A 21,909-nucleotide genomic window follows, 5' to 3' on the forward strand; every position below is an offset into this window, starting at 1 on the left:
TTATTACATAGTTGTATGCATTTCAATTGTCAGTACTTTTGAGTAACTGCCACTTCTGGTATATAGGCCAATGCATATAACACTGTGGTTTTGACTGTTGTGCCTTTCCAGATGCTCCCTTTTTCAGATTCCTAACTTTGACCAAGAAGCTTACTCAGTAATTAACTCGATTGACTCAAGTTCCCTAGAAAATAGAAGGCCTGTTTTCTTTTGGAAATGGTTATTTTATCATTTACTTAACAAAGTAGGTAGGAAGTCTATGTGAAATTTTTGCTCAGGTTCCATAATTTAAAGCTATGATATCCATATCCCATATGATAAGATAATACTTCAGATATTATTTCCTATGGATGTGGGAATATCAAGAGAAAATTAATATTATACATCTCAGCTGCCCTGGGCTTTATAGTCTTCCTCAAAGATAAGTAAGGCTTAAAAAAAAAAAAAAAGATAAGTAAGGTTTCCCAAATGATACATGTTTTTGTCCTTCTGTGGTACCTCTATCGCAGAGATACTGTGTATAGAACTTAATTAAATACTCCTTCCTGTAGTCCTTGACTGAAGTTACTTAAGTTATGTTTATTTTCTTTAAAGAAACATAGTGACCTTTTTATTGCACTTTATTCACCTTTTTATTGCATTATATTACATGTAATTGTTAAAATGAGTGCTTAGTGAAATATTAGTGATTCATACGCAGTAATGCATGTTTTCAATAACTCAGTTGGAAAGGGAGTGTGCTCTATTAAGGAGGCACAGCGATGTTTGTTTGAGTCCTTTACCAATGCCTTGCTATTACTCTGGGCCTCATTCCTATTTCCGAGTTCTTTATATTCCAGGAAGAATTAAAAACCTGGTTAAAGGAATAATGGAATAGTAAGCATTTAGCCAGTGAGTAGAAGACTGTGGAAAAAAGTGGTTATTTATCTTCCTGGTGTCACTAAAATCAAATCACCTACCATTGCCATGCTTCATGTTCTGTGTATAGAGAAGTGTGAAATATGGTATGACTTCCAAAATAATGGTAATTGAACATCTATGAAATGTGACTGTCACTTGATTTACATTTTAAAAACATTTTTAACTTTTCATTTAAAAATAATTTTAAAATCATAATAATTACACAAAGGTAAAGACATTCCTATATAGTCTTCATTTAGTTTTTCCAGGTGTTAAGATCTTGTATGACCATGGTAAATGCACTGAACAAGGAAATTAACACTGATATAATATTATTTACTATTCTGAAGACCTTATTTGATTTTTTCATTTGTTCCATAAATGTTCTTTTTAAAAAATTAACATACAATGTATTATTTGCCCCAGAGGTACAGGTCTGTGAATCATCAGGCTAACACATTTCATAGCACTCACCATAGCACATACCCTCCCTAATGTCCATAACCCAGCCACCCCATTTCTCTCCCCTCCCGAGCAACCCTCAGTTTGTTTCAGGAGATATCTGATTCAAGGTTTCATCCAGGATCTCAGATTACATTTAACTGTCATGTATCCTAAGTCTCCTCAGATCTGGGATAGTTTCATGACCATGACACTTTTGAAGAGTATTGACTAGTTATTTTGTATAATGTCCCTCATTTGGATTTTTCCTTATATTTATTCATGAATAAGTTCAGGTTATACATTTTTGGCTAGAATATCACTGAAGTAATATTGTGCCCATCTCAGTGCTTGATATCAGGGGGCTCATCATGGCCATGTATATCTGCTTCTAAAATGTTATGATTTTGAAGATCGTGAACTGAAAGTATGGTAGACCAGTGTAGCACTGGGCATTTTATATGCAAACAATGAATCACAGAACACTACATCAAAAATTATTGATGTACTATATGGTGACTAATGTAACATAATAAAAAAAAATAAGAAGAAAAAAATAAAGTGATGGGAAGGGCACGGAATCTCATTTTTTGCTTGGAATCCTAGAATTTGAACACATTGGTGTTATGATCTCTTGAACTCATATATTATATTTTAATCAGAACCAAGCAGCATTGGCTGAGCAACTTGAACAGGTTGTTCCTCCAAGCAAATAGTTTATAAATGCTGATAGAGTTTTCAAGATTGTTTTCTGTTTGAACTATAAGGGAACTATTTACAACAGAAATATGAAGAAAAAGCAGTCCTGTGAAGAAATATTAAGTAGATAAAACTTGCTTTCTGATTACTAGATAAAGATTTTGGGTGCTAATTGTTGCTTAAGACACATAAATTCTGTAGCTGAATAGTACTTTACATTTTGTACATTTAGAAAACATCTGTGAAGCTATCCATAAAGTCCAAGAAAATTACATTGCTGCAGAAGAACTTCAGCCCATTTTGCCTTCACTAGGAATTACTTTATCAGACAAAGAGCTCAAGAAGATTGTGACAGATACTACTCAAAATGGTGAGACTGATAATGCCAAACTTTTTGAGAAAATTAGGTAGTTTTATGGATAGTATTAAATGATGGAATAAGTTTGAATGAACTTATTAATAACTAGGAATGGAGCAGAATCGGCCATGCTAAAGAAGATTCTAAAAGAACAGATACAAAAATGGAAAATTGTATTTTAAAAAAAGTTGCTGGAAAGTCTGACCTAATGGACTGGTTTGGAGGAGCTAGGCCTTCTATATCTCAATTATTTATGTGGGATTCCATGACTATCCCTTAGCTATGCCTTCTAGTTTGGAACATGTACTGGGGAAGTCTGATCCAGTTGTAGGGAGGTTGAGGCAATAAAACCACAATATCCAAGGGGTACAAAAATCTCTGAGCAAGTAGCCCAAGGATCCAAGAAGAAATCGCTGGAGATTCCAAAATGGAGGAGGAATGCTACAGCTAGGAATTTAGGGCTAGTGCTACTTAAACAAAAAGGCAGTCAGGTAGCATCTAGAAGATGTTAAATGGCATATCCTAGTCACCAGCCTATGTTCAAGGCAGAGTTTAAGTTTCCAGGAAGGGTTGTTGTATTAGAGAAGTTGTTTTATCATTAAGTAAGAACTGCCCATAGCAGAAGTTTAGTTGAGGAGAAGACAGAGGCAACATTTTGGGAAAAGACTGACTTGGGAATGTGTTAGAAATGAATTCTTAGAACCTGAGCAAAATTTCCTAGCTAAGGTAAATAGAAAAGAAGATTTGTTTAAAAAAAAAATAAATCTCAGGAATAGGTGCTACTAAAATTATTGAGCCCTTTCTTTTCTTTTCTTTTCTTTTTTTTTTTTTTTAAGATTTATTTATTGGACAGAGAGAGATCACAAGTAGGCATAGAGGCAGGCGGGGGGGGGGGGAAGCAGGCTCCCCACTGAGCAGAGAGCCCAATGCGGGGCTCGATCTCAGGACCCACTGAGCCACCCAGGTGCCCCTATTGAGCCCTTTCTGTTGCTTATCAGGATTGGTATGATCACTGTGGAGGCTTTGTACAGGAGGTAGAGATAGGGACACTTGGGTCTGTAAGGAGTGGTTAGTATTGTCAAGGTGTCTTAATGGGTAGTATATTGACTGGGTTTTCATGATGGTGTGAAATAGACTCTTAATTTCTCATTGTCCATCTGTATGGGCACTTTTCCTTTTTCCTTTATCTATCAACAACTGAGTACCTAACTTAGTCCATTGCACTTTATCATAGATATTTAAAAATTGTTAAGTAATTGTTGAAATGAAATGAACTGACCTAATTTAGAAAGACTCATCTAGGGAAACAAGATAATGAAGACTCAATAGGATGATGACGAAGTGAAGGAGAAGTAATTCTTTCTTAGTTTTATTAAAAAATGAATTTACCTTTTATGCAAAAACATAACAATGCATAATCCAACTCTTTATTTTACAGAAAGTGGAATGGTGAACTTAGATGACTTTTTGAATGCTCTCTCCATGGAGCAAAGTCCTCCTGAATATGATGGTAAGTGGGAAGTTTATTTTAAAATGATTTGGAGGAAAGAAACAGTTAGGTTGAAAAGAGTTAGGTTCTACCGAACTGAGTTTGCTTTCTGGATAGATACTTAATAGTCCTGAAATCCTCAGGCAAGCCATTTGCCAGTTTGTTAAAGACTTGCTCTGTCGAGGTAATAATAGCTAACTTGCTTACCTCCCAGAGTTGTTATGTGGATTTTAAAAACTGTAAAGTACTACATAAATGTAGAGTAATAGTAAGGAAATGAGGAGATGAAATAGGTAATTAGCTACATTCTTAGCAATTGATGGGTGATTCGATTTTTAATTTTTTTAAGACTTTTTTCCTTTATTTGTGAGAGAGAGAAAGAGAAAAAGACAGCACAAACAAGGGGAGCGACAGGCAGAGAGAGAAGCAGGCTCGCCGCTGAGCAAGGAGCCCAATGATGGGATGGTGTGGGACTATTCCAGGACCCTTGGATCACGACCTGAGCTGAGTCATCCAGGCGTCCCTGATTTTTAATTTTTTGTAAAGGACTTGTTTAAATGAAACACTGGTTTGTTTTGCCTTTGTTTTAGAGCATTTCTAAAAACAATTCTATTGAGGTACAATTTACATACATAAAATTCACCTGTGCAATTTTTATTAAATTTACAGACATATAACTGTAACTACAATCCAATTTTTAAAAAATTTTTGCTTGCAGTGATTTTATTTTTTATACAAACAATTAAATATTTTTCAGCAAGATTAAAAAATAAAAGATAATAAGGCTTTTGTTTATATTTCCTTTTATTTATTCATATGCTAAAGAAGAAAGATAGGGTTTTTGTTTCTTCCCAAAAGATTTCTCAGAGAAGGGAAAATTAATCCAAAGGAAAGATTTTCTCTTATACTTAGATAAAAAGTCTCATGTTGGGGCACCTGGGTGGCTCAGTGGGTTAAGCCTCTGCCTTTGGCTCAGGTCATGATCCTAGGGTCCCGGGATCGAGTCCTGCATTGGGCTCTCTGCTGCGAGGGAAACCTGCTTCCCCCCCTCTCTCTGCCTCTCTGCCTACTCGTGATCTCTTTCTGTCGAATAAATAAATAAAATCTTTTTTAAAAAAAAGTCTCATGTTAAAAGCTACTTCATCATTTGTCCTTTCTGATAAATGTAAGTGCTTAAGTGTCTGGATCAGTTTCTTGAATGCTACACCATGTAAGGTTATTCACCAACTCAGTTGTTGTTTCATTGCTGTTTTTTGAAATTTGCGAAATGTTCAGGCATTATTTCTTTGAGTATCTTTTTAACCATGGTCTCTTTCTCTTCTTCTGGGACACAAGTGTTAGATTTTTTGTTTGTTTGTTTGTTGTTTTTGAGAGAGAGAAATCGAGCAAGTGGAAGCATGAGCAGGGGGATGGGGCAGAGGGATAGGGATAAGCAGACTCCTGGCTGAGCAGGGAGCCTGACGACAAGCCTGATGTGGGGTTTGATCCCAGGACCCTGAGATCATGACCTGAGCTGAATGAAGTCAGATGCTTAACTGAGTGAGCCATCCAGATGCCCCCTTAGGTTGTTTTCATATTCCTACAGGTCTCTGAAATTATTCCTTTTTTGTTGTTGTTTTGTTTTGTCAGTTTTCTGTGTTGTTCATGGGGTTATTTCTATTTCTGTTTCTTAGTTCATTGATACTTTCCTTTCTCTCCTCCCTTCAACTCTTGCGTCCCTCTGCTGAGCTTTTTATTCTAGTTATTGTATTTTTTAGTTATGAAATTTCCGTTTGGACTTGTGTGTTGGTGTGTGTTGGCTCTCTCAGTCTTCACATATTGGCCTTAAACAGGAAAGACCCTCACCAATCAGTCCAGCAGATATTCTCTGGGCCTCTATGGACTTCTTCCTTACCCAGGCTCCAGTTCTTGAAAAGCTGAGGTGCTGAATGCATGAATAAACTCTTTTCCTCTTGGGGGGCGGGGGTGGACTAAGAGTTGGGAATTTTAGTCTACTCTGTGCTCAGCAGAAGGGAGGATCACTGGCATCTGCCAGCCCAAGCCACCACCTTTATTCTTTCTAAACAACTAGGCTGTACTAGAATCATCAGAGCTCCAAGATTGGCAAGATAAGAGCCAGTCTTCTGAGAAGGCCTTTTGGAAAAGTTGGACTGGTGGATGTGTGAACCAATGGCTCCTTTCCTTTGGGTGAAGCTAAGAGCTCTTCTGGATCATAAGTGCTGCACTGGGGGCAGGCTCTCCAGCTTTTGTAGGAGGTTGTCCCAAATCTTACTGCCAGCTTCAGTGCACCTGGTTTTGCCTTCTCCTGGGGTGTAAGAAACTTTCAGTTAGTTTCTGATTTCTCACAAAGGGAATTTATTTTTGAATTTCTACTGAAGCAGTGTGTTAGGCTTCCTCTTGAACCATTATGCTGATGTCAGTCATCAGCTCTTTACTTTTAAATGAATATTTCTTTCACTTTCACAAGATAGGAACATGTATCTTGTACATATTTATATATAAGAATCATTTTTTTAAGAATCATCTAATTCAGACATCATTTTGATCATTTCTTTGTTTAGTATAATGATTTCCAGTGATTGCCTAAAATTGATTAACTCCAGATAATGGCTTTAATGCCCTCCATTGTCCAGCTTCCTCACTTTACCTATTCTAATCTATTAGGGAAAGTATTTGAATTTTATTTGTTCCAAAGTTTACATACCCTGCCCCCCACATCTGTCAACCCCCTTAATAATTCTGTATGTTTGCAAGTTATTTTAAGAAAGCTTTCATTGCAGTAAAAATTTATCCATTTAAATTTAATGAATGTAATACTGCCCAAATTTGTGAGGCATATATTCGAAAGTATTATAAAAAGACATGTAGAATAGTTATTTCTAAGTAATAATACTTATATATACAGAAGATAAACCAAGATAAATTAATCAAAGACTGAGCCATATATTGCAATGAAACCTTACCCCATTCATTATTTGGGATTGAGGGTTTTCTACTTCTATTTCTGCTACCGAGAAAAACACTACTAGGAAATTTTAAATTATTAGAGAATTAAATGAGGAAATTGTATAATATTTTTGTTCCTATGCATTTAAATTGCAATTAAATTGGCACTTCCTTAGATACAGAGACTATAGCAAAGTAGAATATATTTTTGGCTCTGATTTTGTACCTTGTTGGTTTTCAATACTATTGAAGATTCTGGTACTTCTTTTTATACATAACATTTCTGAAGTTCTTGTTTGTTAACTTAGTGTTAGAACTAAAATTCATCTTACTATTGGTGTTTTCTTTTTAACTTTTATATTTAATACTTAATAGCATATTGCTTTATTTTCAGAGTTGACTGATGTCATTAAAGCCATTGATAAAATTAAAGATGAAAATATGGATTTGGAGGATCTGAATACTTGTCTTCAGGATTTTGGAGTTTACCTTTCTAAGCCAGAATTTGAGAAGATCACAGAGTTGACTGAAGCTAATGGTAAGTGATATATTTTTAGGAAAACTGAGCTTACACATATGAAAGAGGGTTGCTTTGCTATTTTTTTCTCCTCAGAATTATGACTTTATTATTTTTATTAGAAAGAAAGGTCACTAAAATTAAACCAATACAGAAAAATACTCAAGTACAACAAAACACACAAAATCCCATTATCCAGAAATAACCAGTAATAACCATATTTTCAGACATTTTTTTCCTATAGGCAAACATGAAAACAAAAAGTAGGGTTTCTGATTTTGCTTTCTGACAAGATAGAGGTCAGGATAAAGGGCACTAAATGGGACAAAGGACTCTGTTATGTCAAAGCCTGCAATTCATAATGAAGGTACTAGTTTTGACCCTTATAACTAGCTAACTTTGTTATAGTTATAAATAGCTAACTTTGATGAGTTTTAGCCTTATAACTTAGCAGCTACTTTTCTAAAGGGGATGATTAGTAGTCAAGTAGACAAATGGGTGGGGTTTTTAGGTAAAATGGGAATAGACATGAATTGATAATATTTGCAGCTAGGGGGAGAGTAAATGAGCTTTTATTACAAAATATCTTTAACTTTTGTGTATATGTAAAATTTTCCATAATAAAAAGTAAAAAAAAAAAAAAGTGAAAAAGAAATAGGAGCAAACCTATGAAAAAAAAATGGTAAGACTTTGTAAAGACATTGTATAATACCTAAATAAATGGTGATATATCCCATATTCATGGATTCAGAGACCCAAAACAGTCAGTTCTCCTAAATAATTTATTTATCCAAAACAATTTTGTTAAAACCTTGACATTTTTTGATGACTTAATTCTAATATCTGTCTGCATGAACAAAGGCCAAGAATAGCTAAAACACTCTTGAGGGGGGAAAAAACATGTATAGGGGTGTGTGAGTAGTGTTGGAGGGAACTTTCTCTCCTGGATGTCAAAACTCATTATAAAACTATAGTAAATAAAACAGTGTGAGAATGGCACAGAGATAGAGAAATTGACTGATAAGACAGGATAAGAAACTTACAAATATATCCCCACATGCATGTGAAAACATATATAATGAGGTGGCAGATCACGGCGGGGGTGGAAAACACCATTTAATAAATGGCGCTGGAATAGTTAATTATTCGAATGCAAAAAATGAAATCAGATCCCTATCTATGTGTCATATTCAGTAATCATTTCCAGATGTGAACAGTAAAAGTTTTAGAAAAAGAGAAGAAAATTTTTCTGACTTACAGTTAGGAAACATTATTTTTAAGATACAAAATCACTAACTAGAAAAGATTGGTAAGTTTGACTACACTTAAATTAAAGACTTTTCTTTATTAAAAGATAATACAAACAAAATGAAAATACAAGCCACAAATAGAGTGAAGATTACTTGTAATACTTAGAACCTCAAAAGATCATTGTGGAGAATATATTGGGAAGCCCTATAAATTAACAACCCAGTGGAAAAATGACTAAATTGTAAGAACAGCCATTGCCAGATGAAGGAACACAGTTGCTAATAAGTCATAGTGAAATGTCTTTTTGTACCCACTAGATTGGCAAAAATTAAGAAATCTGTTCATTTGATAGTTGGTAAGTAAGATAAAAGTGGTAAAAGATCTTTGAAAAACATTATGTGGTATTTTGAATGGTTTTCATACTTCATGACTTGGAAAATCAAAGTTTAGCTATTATCTCAGAAATCTCTTGCACTGATGTACAAAGAGACATGTTTAAGAATGTTCATGGCAGTGCTGACCTTAAGAGCAAACAAACCAAAAAAAGAAACAACATCATCAGTGATAGAATGGTTAAAGTTGTGCCCATTGGTGCATAAAGAAATACTAATAGTCTGTACGTTAGTGAAAACGATATACTATATGGGTGATTCTTGGAAATAGAATATTGAATGAAAACAAATCTCAGATTGCTCTAAGAATCTGATAATTTTTATCAAGTTGTAAAACAAAATTAAGGAATATTTTGTTTATCCTGTTTAAACTTATATGTAAAAAACCAAGAGATTGGTAATTCTGAAAAATTCAGAATGCTCTCTCTGTAGAGAGATAATAGAAAGGAATGGAAAAAGCACAGAAGCGGGTGTAGTGGTATTAATAATGTTCTTCAAATGGATGGTGGGTTCAGTGGTTCAGCTGAAACATATGTGTATCAAATAGATAATCAAATAGATACCTTACCAAAATAAGGGAATCTATTGCTTTAGAAAGTTCTATGTTCCTGTTAGTGAATATAAATCTTCATTAACTCTAACATTCCCCCAGAATTTTTTGAAGTCGCATTTTTTTTTAAAGTCTCTAAATATTTGGCTAAGAACACAAAGTGATTTGGTGCTCTTTAAAGTAAACTTTTCAAAGATATTTAATCTTGGGAATAGGACAATAGGCTGTACCTTATCTTTTATAGATTAGAATTAGAATTTTTTTAAGTGGGATAAGCAAAGGTGTAGAGTTATCAAAAGTTCATTATACTTATGTAAAACCCTTAAAGTGGCCGTAGAAAATTCTTAGAAATTTTTTATCCATTCCAATATTGGGAGATTATATATAATTAAGGAGAGATATTTTCTAAGTATAAAATGACTATTAAAGTGTTTAATAGTTTCAACAGTATACTGGAATAAAGATAGCAGTGTGAATGGTAGCCTGATATGGAAGAAAACAGAAGTCAAGAGAGCTCCCTTCTAATCTCTGATCTTCTATTTCCTTTTGTGACCTGGGAAAAAAAAGTCATGATATCATGTATAAGTGTTTTTTCTAAAACATACTAGTTCTTCACCTACATATCTTAGTGAGTTGTTGCAAGGCCAAGGCAAGGTAATGTAAGTTAAAATTAAAAGTGTTGTGCATTTGTGACTAGAAGGATTTTGATTAATTTTCCTGGCTTTTCAGCGTTTACTTTTTTCCTGTAAGTTGAGTTGCTTTTCCCTCTTATACCCATATATTTTTAGTGATATTAGCTGATGGCTCTAATTATATTATCTCCCTAAATAGAGAATTTATTTTACATAATTCAATATTTGTCTTAATAATTTAATACTTGAAGATACTGAAAAAAAAATGTTCTTTTCCCTTTAGAAACAAAAAAGGCGAATTTTAAGGAATTCGTTGATACAATGTTGACCAATACAGAACGCTTCTCTGAAAAATTATGTATGTAAAAACATCATTTTTTGTGTTTTTAGCGGACCAAATGGTGTGATAGATTTTAGAAGAATATAATATACAAAAAGACATCCTACGGTTCATCAGGCAAATAAACGCCTGGCTTACTGCTGATATGTTTGGCCTTAATCTTCTCCAGTAATGATCCCTAAATCCAGAACAACTTCTATGTGCAAATGAGTTGAAAATTATCATAATCTCACACTTATTATAGAGAGTTAGAAACGCATACATAAAATTCATTTTGGGAAGAGTTAAAATGTCTTCCCAATTTGGGGAAGTGATGCCATCTAGTGACTATAGTTGAGTACTAATATGCAGATTTTCTACTTAAAGCTGTATTTTTTTTCATCTTCCAATTTATTCAGTAACATTTCTTGAGCCACTGTTATGTATCAGACTTGTTAAGTTGTGAGTATGGTAAGCTGAGAAAGACATTCTTTGCCATTCAGAAGCTCACTCTAAAGAAATGTAAGGTCATATATGTGTATTTTAAAAATTGGGGTTAGCGGCACCTAGATGGCTCAGTCTTGATTAAGCATCTGACTCTTGATCTCAGCTTAGGTCTTGATCTTGGGGTCATGAGTTCAAGACCCGCATTGGGTTCCATGCTGGGTGTGGAGCCTTCTTTAAAAAAATGGGGCTAAAAGTAGCATTTTGTTATTTTGTGCTTATTAAGTAATACTGCGTTTTAAGTAAGTTATTTTACCTTATAATATAAATCCATTTAATTTGTTTTCTATACAAAGAAACAATAGATTAATTGGATGAAGAGATTATTTGCATTGTTAAGTACCTCATTTTCCTAGGAATTTCAGTTTCATGGAGATAAAAATTTTATTAGCACATATTCATATCTGTAGTTAAATTTCCTTTCTCATTCTTAATATTGCACATTTATGTTTACTGCTTTTCCTCTTTTCTTCCTTTGATGGCTCATATCTTCATCAGACTGCTTATTGGTTCTGTATACCTCATTGTGACCTTCCATCCGTTTCCCCCTCTACTTTCTCCTTTCCCACCAGTCTCTTCCTGTTCTCAATTTTCTTTCTTATTCGTCTTAAAAAATCTCTCCGGTCTGTGTGTCTCAAATACCCTAAATTCTCTTGCCCCTTTGTTATACCTAGCTGACAAAATTCCTAACCCTGCTTTCTCCTTGTGGCTGACAGCATTTCTAGAGAAAATTATACCGCTGAGCAGATCGAATAGAGTTCCGCTATAAAGTCTTGATCATCACTGTCTGCTGACCCTTGACATTACCTAGGAATTAAGTGATTGTTCTTCCCCAATTAGCTTATTTTTTCACTCTCTGAAGTAACTATTTAAAATCTCCATCTCTCAAACTTCCATTCCTACCCCAGTGTCTACCCTTCTTACATTTAGCAGATAACTTTGCCTTTATAGGGAAAATAGAAAGCCTGTCTCTATTTTGAGGACATTAAGATATTTCTGAATATATTCTTTTAAACATTTTTAAGTTTTTCTTTTTCATATTTAAGTCTTTAATTCACCTGGAATTGATTTTTAAGTATGGAGTGAAATTGGGATCCAATTTGATTTTTTTCCATGAGGATAATTAGCTATGACAGTTTTATGTTAATTCTCTGTTTCGAATTTATGTATTATACAAATGATTTGATTTGAAACCCAACATAGCCTTGGGATTTAGGTTATTGTTGGAGACTTATTCCCCCTGTTCATGCCTCAGGCAGAGAACAGCTTTCTTCTTGAATTCCTAAAAAGGTGACCAGAGTGTTTTTAGTCATAATTTTTAGCATGGAAGACTTTCCAGGGTGCTAGTTTTAAGTAGGCATCTCAATTATAATTCTAGATAGACCATATCTGTACCACATAACAATAATAGTTACTACTAGTACTCACATTTATTGAGTGCTTACTATGTGCCAGTACTCTTCTAAATACTTTTTATTTATTAAGGCATTTAGTTTTCATATCAACTCTATTATTATTTTTTATTTTATAGATGTGAAACCGTGGCATGGAGGTTAAAAAAGTCATGTAACTAGTCTGTGGTAGAGTTAAGATTAGAACTCAAGTGGAGCTTATGCTCTTAACTTCTACATTGTACCAGCTGACTGGTATGGCATCAGCTTAGGCACATACATAAATCATATTTCTTCCCCATTTCTGGTATCTGATGATTTCCCTTTCTATTGAGCTTAGCATTCAATTGTTTAGGCCCCAAAGTTAGGAGTCGTTCTTGATCTTTTTTGCCTTATGTCCCTAGCTCCACCACCCTCTTCCCTCATTCAGTTCATTACCAAATATTATTTTTATTGGTATTTTGACTTATATGTTTTGTGTTGGAAATTGAAAGGGAATGTGGCTCTTGTTAGAATACTTTATTGCCAGTTCTCTAAAAACACTCATTCAGGTTTTGACTTTGCCACTCCATACTAGCTTTTTTTTTTTTTTTTTTACAAAAGTTAAATCTCATTTTGTTAAATCTAATCATCAATTTTTTGTTTTCATCTTCTTTACCTCCAGCAGTTTTTTTTACTTCAAGTATTATTTACGTACAGTGTTATATTAGTTTCAGGTATACAGCATAAGGATTCAACAACTATTCTTGTTTTAATTTAATATGTTTACTCAAAATTTTTCTTCCTGTGTTTTCTTGTGACACTGTAATCTTCTAATTTTTCTCCCACCTTATTGGCCCTTCCTTTTCTTAAAAAAAATTGAGATTTAATTGACATGTAACATTGTGTAAATTTAGCCATACAAAGTGCTGATTTGATACACTTATATATTGCAATATGATCACCAACATAGTGTTAACTAACACCTTCATCACATCGTGTAATTATAATTATCATTTTCTTTTTTGTGGTGAGAACACTAAGATTTAGTTAGAAACTTTCAAGTATATAATACAGTATTGTTAACTATAATCACAATGCTGTGCATTAGATCCCCAGAACTTCTTCATCTTCTAATTGTAAATTAGTATCCTTTAACTACATCTTCCCAAATTCTCCACCTGGTAACTACCATTCTACTCTGTTTCTGAGCTCTGCTTTTTAAAAAATGTAATTAATTAACTAATTAATTATTTTTGAGTTCTTTTTAGATGTGAGACCTTACAATATTTGTCTTTCTCTGTCTGCTTCATCTTACTAAGCATAGTGTCCTTAAAGTTCATCCATATTTTCACTGATGTCAAGATTTCCTTCTTTCTTGTAGCTGAATAATATCCCACTGTAGAATTGCTCTTCTTCTTCTTCTTCTTCTTTTTTTTTTTTTTAAGATTTTATTTATTTGACAGACGGAGATCACAAGTAGGCAGAGAAGCAGGCAGAGAGAGAGGAGGAAGCAGTCTCCCCCGTGAGCAGAGAGCCCAATGCGGGGCTCGATCCCAGGACCCTGGGATCATGACCTGAGCCAAAGGCAGAGGCTTAACCCACTGAGCCACCCAGGTGCCCCTTGCTCTTCTTTTTTGGTCTTATTTGCTGGCTGCTTCCTTTCTGGCTTACATTCATTCATTCATTCATTTATTTATTTATTTTTTCTGGCTTACTTTTCAATGTTAGCATGACCCCAGAATCCATTCTGAGTCCCATTCTCTAAGCCTCTTCCTGAATAATCTTACTACTTTAAATATCTCTGTCCTTTTGACTTCCCATTTATCTCATACTTAATATGTATAAAAAGGAATTCTTGCTCTCCAATAATCTTATTCTTTCCCAAGTCTCTCTTATCTCAGTTTTTGACGCCACTATCCACCCCGTTGCTCAGTTCTCAAACCTAGGAGTTCTTCATGGCCCCAGTCTCTGATTCACCACAAAATAATATCAGCTTTGGGGCACCTGGCTGGTTCAGTTGGTAGAGCGTGTGGCACTTCATCTCTGGGTTGTAAGTTTGAGCCCTATATTGGATGTAGAGATTACTTAAAAATAAAATCTTAGGGGCGCCTGGGTGGCTCAGTGGGTTAAAGCCTCTGCCTTCAGCTCAGGTCATGATTCCAGGGTCCTGGGATCGAGCCCCGCATCGGGCTCTCTGCTCCGTGGAGAGCCTGCTTTCTCCTCTCTCTCTGCCTGCCTCTCTGCCTACTTGTGATCTCTGTCTGTCAAATAAATAAATAAAATCTTTAAAAAAAAAATAAAATAAAATCTTAGGGGTGCCTGGGTGGCTCAGTCATTAAGTGTCCGCCTTCAGCTCAGGTCATGATCCCAGGGAAGCCTGCTTCTGCCTTTTCCACTTCCCTTGCTTGTGTTTCCTCTCTCACTGTGTCTCTCTGTCAAATATATAAATAAAATCTTAAAAAATAAAAATAAATGAAAATAAATAAAATCTTAAATATTCTCAGCTTCATTCTCAAAACACATCTTTTTATTTGTCCAGTTCTTATTATCTTCATCACTATTACCCTTGTTGAAGGCACTGTATCTTTTTCTCTGAACTACTACAGTAGCTTCCTAACTACCTGATCTTTGGGAGAGTCCATTCTCTATACAGCAGCAAAGTGATCTTCTACACATTTGTAATGAGATAATTTCACCACCACCCACATTAAACCTTCCATTACATTCTATTGGAATTAAAAAAAAAAAAAAAAAAAACCATGAAACTTCCTCCCATGGTCTGCAGTGGTAGATTGAAGGGAAAGTAAGATCCAGGGAAGAACTTTGAGGGGAGATGTAGAGCAAAAGCTATTTAGTTCATGTTTTTATCAGTTGGGCTTGTTTTTGAACTCAGACTGCTATAAATCTGTATGGGAACTGCACTTTATAGTGGTTATTCAGGGACGGCATCACTATGAGTTTTTGAAATATTTCAGAATCCTCAAAGATACACTAATTCTGATGTTAAGTATTTTATTGTGTTTTAATATTTAAAAATTGGCAGTGGCGCCTGGCTGGCTCAGTCGGTAGAACATGGGACCCTTGATCTCAGGGTTGTGAGTTCCAGGCCCACACTGGGTATAGGGATTACGTAAAAATAAAATCTTGAAAAAAAAAGAAAGAAAACTGGCAATCATTTATGCTGTATTTGTTATTACTCTTAACCATAAAAGCCTTAATTCCTGACTAGTCCAGATAATAGTTTACTATACTAACTTCTTGGACAAGCGTTCGTAAAACTTGTGTGTTATCTACCCTTCAGTATTGCCTGATACTCTTGAAAACCTCCACAATTTAAGCAAAGAGAAGATGAGTGTTTCTCACCTGTGGAGCACTCTGTCTGGGATGAATAGTAATTTGAAAATAAAAGAATTCCGAAGTGCACTGAAATTAGCAACAGTTGATGGTAAGTACTCCAAATGTTAAAATTAAAAGATATCTAAGAATATGGTTCTATCTTCTATCTTTAATTTTTCTTGTATCTTGTATTTGGTTGATATGCCAATATACACATTTAGGAAATATAAAGAAAGCTCAGATTGTTTGTCCTACAGAAAAAAATGTTAGTATCTAACTTATCATTACTCTGAATTGATCAAATATGCATTGACTTAGCTTCAAGTTGTGTTACTTGTTACTTGTTACTACATGTTACTGGAAAATGGCATATTCTAGTGAACACAGAAGAGATTGTTAGGGAATGTTAAGAATGTTCTGGTTTTTTATTAACACTACTTGGATGTTGGGATGTCCATACAATTTGATGGACTAGGCTTTTAATTTTCAATTTGCTGGAAAAACACACCTGATGATGGCTACCACTTCTACTTAGCAAATAGAAAAAAAAAATCAAAACAAAACAAAAAATAAGTTCAAAAAAGTACTGTAAAACAAAGACCAAAGACCAAAATTTTAAAGATAAGACTATCATTTACTGCTGATGTTCTGTAGGCAGGAGAGAGAGAGAACGCAACCACAGGCAAACATTTCCACTCCCTCATAAAGTTACAAATGTATTATTGTACTCTTGTATGTGGAATGCTTATGCCAGACTAGCCTAGTAACAGAAGCATGCCTCTGGGGTCTTCGTCAAAGAACTGTCTTTCCCTGTGAGGATTAATCGCCCCTTTTTCTTCATTAAGCTCCTGTTTAAGTGATGCTGGTAATTTTGGACTTTAAGTGTGTTGATTGTTTTGTTTACTGAGATATTTGAGATGAGGAGGGTTAATCAAAATAGAAGGATACTTATGACTTGAGAGTTTCCCTTGGTAGAGTGAGTGGAAGTTGAAGGCAACATGTACCAGAGAAAGTATTATATAGCATTTATTTTAATCAGACCAATAATGTATTATTTTATGAGCTATAAAAATAACTCAGCTATCTATAAAATTACTTACTGTGATAATAAAGACCACGTATACTGTATCCTATTCATTACTATATACCTATAAAGCAAAAATGCAGCGTGTAAAATGTAGAACATTCTACCATCTAAATCCAAATACATGCATAATATTGAAAACTTTGTGTGTCCCATCTGTCATACCATTTCTTCTCTTAACATTGGAACTTCAGTACAAAGATTTAATTCTTATTTTAATGCAGTGGTTTGCAAAGTTTTGAACCTTGTATTTTTGGCTTTGTATTTATATTTGGTGCTGTTAAAGCAGTAGAATTCTTTTCTTCTAAATGAACTCTTACAGAGTACCTTAGTATATAAATCATAAAAGTTGAGTTTCTTTGATTAAAGTGGGGGAAATGACCAAGTGAACTGCTTAAGTAGCTCAACAGAGACCTAAAAACATGAAGAAGAACTTAAAAATTACTGACCTGGGGCACCTGGGTGGCTCTATCGTTGGACGGTTTGCCTTCCGCTCGGGTCATGGTCCCAGAGTCCTGGGATCGGCCCCGCATCGGGCTCCCTGCTTGGCGGGAGGACTGCTTCTCCCTCTCCCACTCCCCCTGCTTGTGTTCCTGCTCTTGCTGGCTCTCTCTGTCAAATAAATAAAATCTTAAAAAAAAAAAATTACCTACCTAGGATATTCTTTTTTGACCATGGTGTGTTAAGGAAAAAAATGGTTTAGGTTCCCTCTACTTGGTGAGATTGAATTATTACTTCTTGGTTATTGATGGTATTCTGTATTGACTCATTAATATTTCAAGGTATGTTTGAAGTTTTTAAAAAATATTTTTAAAAATATTTTATTTTTCAGAGAAAGAGAGGGAGAGACAGACAGACAGACAAGAAGGGGGAGGGGGAAGGCAGAGGGAGAAGCAGGCTCCAGCTGAACAAGGAACCCGATGCAGAGCTGGATCCCAGGACCCTGGGATCATGATCAGAGCTGAAGGTGGACACTTTAAGCCACCTAGGTGTCCCTAAAAAATATTTTTACGGTGGTTACAAAAGGCATTGAAAAATAGAAAAGATATTTATCATTTAGCAAATTTAGAAATGCTTCCCCAGTATCTCATTTTATAGCACCTGTATTCTATCCTGTGATCATAGACTATAATAATTCTAAATCCTTGCACTAAGTTTCCCTGTTCCTGACTGGGAAAGCAAAGCTGCCTCTGCCTCCTGTGTTTGTCACTTTGGCTTTCTAGTATCTGTGTGTTCTTTGTAAAAAATGGGTGTAAACAAGTGTTAGAAATTATAGAACCATCTGGCATTGGAAAAATCTTTAAAGTTAATCTGGTACAGTATTTTTATCTGTAAACATTTGAAAGGTTAAGCTAAAATTGAGTTTTGTCTCTTAGTGTTATCTCTAGGGATACGGATTACACAGTCTCTTGATTGATGGATATTGAAAACTCAGCCTTTCTCCTATAATCTTAAGGTGTATTTATTCCATAAAATTGATCTTTTGGACAGTTAACAATATGAAAAGGAAATACGAGTACATCAAATGATTTACATTTTTAGAGATTGCTGCATTAGATCTTGAATTTTGCTTTGTGAGGCTGATCTACTAAAAATGTTTGAACATAATAATATAAAAATGTTTTTCTTGCAGAAGGTGATGAAGTGCAAATAGAAGAATTTGGAAAAGTGGTAAAGGATATGCGTGATGCCTCCAGGTTAAAAGGTAAGTACTAGATTATTTGTGACTGTTAAATTTACTGTTATTGAATGGATGTCTTTTTGTTTTGTTTTTTAGTGTTCTAGCTCTGCTAATTTCTGGTTAACATGTTGGCATTGATCTGTTTTAAAGCAGGTGAAACTTGGTTTTGATTAAAAGTTGACAGCTTCCTTGATGAAAGAAAAACGGCTTTTTCTGGAATAGGGTCTGTGTAATGCTATTTTAAATCCCTTTTTTGTATTTGGGCTTTATATAAAGTCAGTTGCTGGCTTTAAATTTTTTCAGATATGAATATTTTCTGTATCATTTTAAGCCTCAGACTTAGGATTCTACCTAGGGTATAGGCTTCTATATTTATTCAATAAAATTTCTCAGGAATCTTCTACTGCTTCCTTTAGTAGACATTCCTTATGTTCCTTTTCTTATTTTTTATTAAAACACAAGAGAGACCATGTACATTTTGGTAGCATAGGTATTTCTACTACTTGACTTCTATTTTTGCTTAAAAATTAAAACAGAACTAAAACCAGTGAAGATTATACTTGTGGAGTTTGTGTACTTTTTTGTTTAGAAAATAAGTTTTAAACTTAATGTCATTTATTTGAATAACCACTTAATGGTGATTAATGGTTATTAATTAATTATAAAAACTTAATGTAATTTATTTGAATAACCACTCAGGATTATTTGGTCAATAAGCATTATCAGGAAAAGAATAAAACACAGGTATATATGTTGGAACACAACCTGGATACCCGCCAATGTGACTGGGGGTCGTGTGAGAAAACTCCAGGAGATGGAGGGCAAGAGTCTTCCTGGGCTGACGCCTGGAATAAACATGGGAGGATCCTGGGAGTGCTTTCACGTCCTCCTTTAGATGGATCTGATAAGTGTGGAGAATCCTTAACTTGCTCTTGTTATTTAAAGCTAAGAGATAATTGTTGTTGTTGTTGTTGGCTTGTGGCATTTGATTGCCTACACGTAGCCCACATCCCGCACGTAGCTCACATCTCACATGCAGTTCACGTCCTGCACGTAAATCTGTATCCTGTTTGTACCGGACCTTGTGAAAAGTATAAAAGAAATGATTGTAAGAAATAAAGTTATCTACTGATCATCCCTCGGTAGTCCCATCATTTTGGCTCCAATCACCAGGATCCCCACCTCCGAAGGTGACAATGTATTTAGGGAAACAGATGCAGAGAAATTTCTGTGTATAAAGAAGTAGACAAATCTCAGATTTTCAAATAACCACTCTGACCTGTGTAGGAAATTTCTGACATTATTGTTTCTCTTTTAGGTTAAGAAAAGTGTTTAATAAGTCCCTGTTGACATAAATATGTTACCTAGGTTACATAACATAATTAGTGTCAACATAGTACAGTTAGCTGAGCTCTAGGAAACAATGCATAGAGGTAGAAAAGAACACAGGCCATGGGGTATGATATATGGATGGTGGTTTGTGGTTTTTTGACTTACCAGCTGGGTAATCTCTGTAGGCCATTCTGATTTCCTCATCTTTAAAACAAGAGAGCTAATGAAATCCTGTTTGTCATAGAGTTGTCAGGTTCAAGAGCAAAAACACATGTAAAGCATATGTATAACCCAATTATTAGGCATATATTATATACTTGTTAAATGGTAGTTAATTTTGAAATCAAACAGCAGAGCTCAGAAGGAGACTCGTATTCAGGACAGTGAATGAGGAGGAAGGAAAAATTTTTGAAATTAAGCCATTGGAAAAGAAGAACAGATACAGTTTAAGTACCTGAATCCAGGAAATGGTCACAACCGTTAGGGAAATGGCACTGGAATCTGTCAGCTAGTGCAGTGTAAGGCCAGTAACTACACGGAAGAGTTAGGAAGCACCTCCTAGAAGATAAGTGTTAACGTAGCAGGCCTGAAGCTGCCCTCTTTAGAAAAACCTGCTTGCAAGGTTGACCGGCTGGCACATGAGAACTTGGCTTTCAGAATGTTCACTTCATTAATAATGGATAAGGCTAGTTCACTGTGCCTGGACTATTTGTTGGCGAACTTGGAGGGACCTTGAAAATGGGCATATTGTGAATACAGTTCTATGCTTTCCTTCAACATACTGCATAATTATAAAGGATTATGGTGAGGTGTCTGATCTTTTACTTTAAGATTTTAGTGGTGGGGCAGCCAATTCTAGGTAATGATGAAGATTAAATATAGCCATTGGTTTGGATGACTTTGGAAGGTAAGTGAAGACTTTTTGAACTTAAGAGGTCAAGGTCATCCTTATTGTCATCAGATGACAATGGGAAATGGGGTTGAGGGAGGATTATGAGCAAGGTGCCAAGATCCTCAGAGATGGTGAAAGTGTGCTCAGACAGTAGTAGCTGATGGTGTCAGGAGGGTGGCGTAGGTGAATGACAGGCCTGAACCTCAGATGAAGGGCTAAGGTTTGACTGAAGGTGGAACTAAAGTAGCCTGACAGCAGCAGCAGAAATTTAGGGGTGCTTCTCTGCTTCCTGGCCCTATGGGGAGCTTGGGAGGATGAGCAGCCCCCACCTAAGATGGTTGTGCAAGGAAACCATATTTTAAAGGAAACCAAGTATTAGTGAAAACAAAGAAGCAGAACTGATGCAGGTTTTTAGGTGCCAGCAAAGCTCAGATTGCCATTTTCAGTTGCCTCCCCATGATGTTAGGACAGAAAGTGAGGTAGGTTCAAAGGTGCTAAGGAGCTGTGATGACTATTTATAGCTAGTTCCTGAAGGCTTTAGTTAGTAATGGCAGTAGTAGTAGTTATTTTATTGCTATTAATATGACGTTTATGAAGTACTTGCCATGTATCTAGAATTGTTTTAAGTGTTTTTCATACATCATCATATTTAATCTCCACATTAACCTTGTGAGGTAGATAGTATTACTATCTCATTTTAGATATAAGACTACTGAGTTTTATAGAGGGGTTAAGTAGTAATAATTTGATCAAGGTCACACAGTTCCAGGTGAGAGATCCTGGAGCCAGGATATGAATGCAAGTCTATCTGACTTAACACTGCCTCCTTTGAAAGGGTTGGAAATGAAACAATTTCAGAAGCCGGGGTACAACTGCATCGTGATAGAACTGGGGGAAAAATAAAAAGCTAATGAGTCCTTGTGATACTTGTGTTTCATAATTTGCATTTCTCATGATTCTGAAATTCATTTCACTTCATTCAGAATGAGTTAATTTTGTTGGCTACCATTAGAGCTTCATGGTAAAATAACTACTTTATGTAATTGCAGTGAAATATTCAACTATATGAATCATTTTGGTTGTGCCAATTTTATATTGGCGCCAAAGAAACATGACAGACCAAGTGTATTGTGTTGCTGGACTTAGAATTCCCTGAGGCCTGGGTTCTTCGCTGAGATTTCTTATTCTTCAATTCAGGATGTGATAATAAATC

At 35.2% G+C, this 21,909-nt stretch overlaps 1 protein-coding gene across 1 annotated transcript in view; it reads left to right on the top strand.

Moving 5' to 3' along the window:
* Window positions 1-21,909, top strand: part of LOC308357201 (uncharacterized protein) — a gene marked incomplete at its 5' end in the record, with an annotated part of 80,902 nt that overhangs the window by 15,996 nt on the left and 42,997 nt on the right. Inside the window, 4 exons of the mRNA XM_080826669.1 lie at window positions 2,273-2,410; window positions 3,837-3,908; window positions 7,228-7,371; window positions 18,425-18,496. Of these exons, the coding sequence (XP_080682795.1) occupies window positions 2,273-2,410; window positions 3,837-3,908; window positions 7,228-7,371; window positions 18,425-18,496 (426 nt within the window). The remainder of the gene's footprint in view (window positions 1-2,272; window positions 2,411-3,836; window positions 3,909-7,227; window positions 7,372-18,424; window positions 18,497-21,909) is intronic.

The sequence above is a fragment of the Martes martes genome, assembly GCF_963455335.1.
Source record: "Martes martes genome assembly, chromosome: 16".
Classification (NCBI taxonomy): domain Eukaryota; kingdom Metazoa; phylum Chordata; class Mammalia; order Carnivora; family Mustelidae; genus Martes; species Martes martes.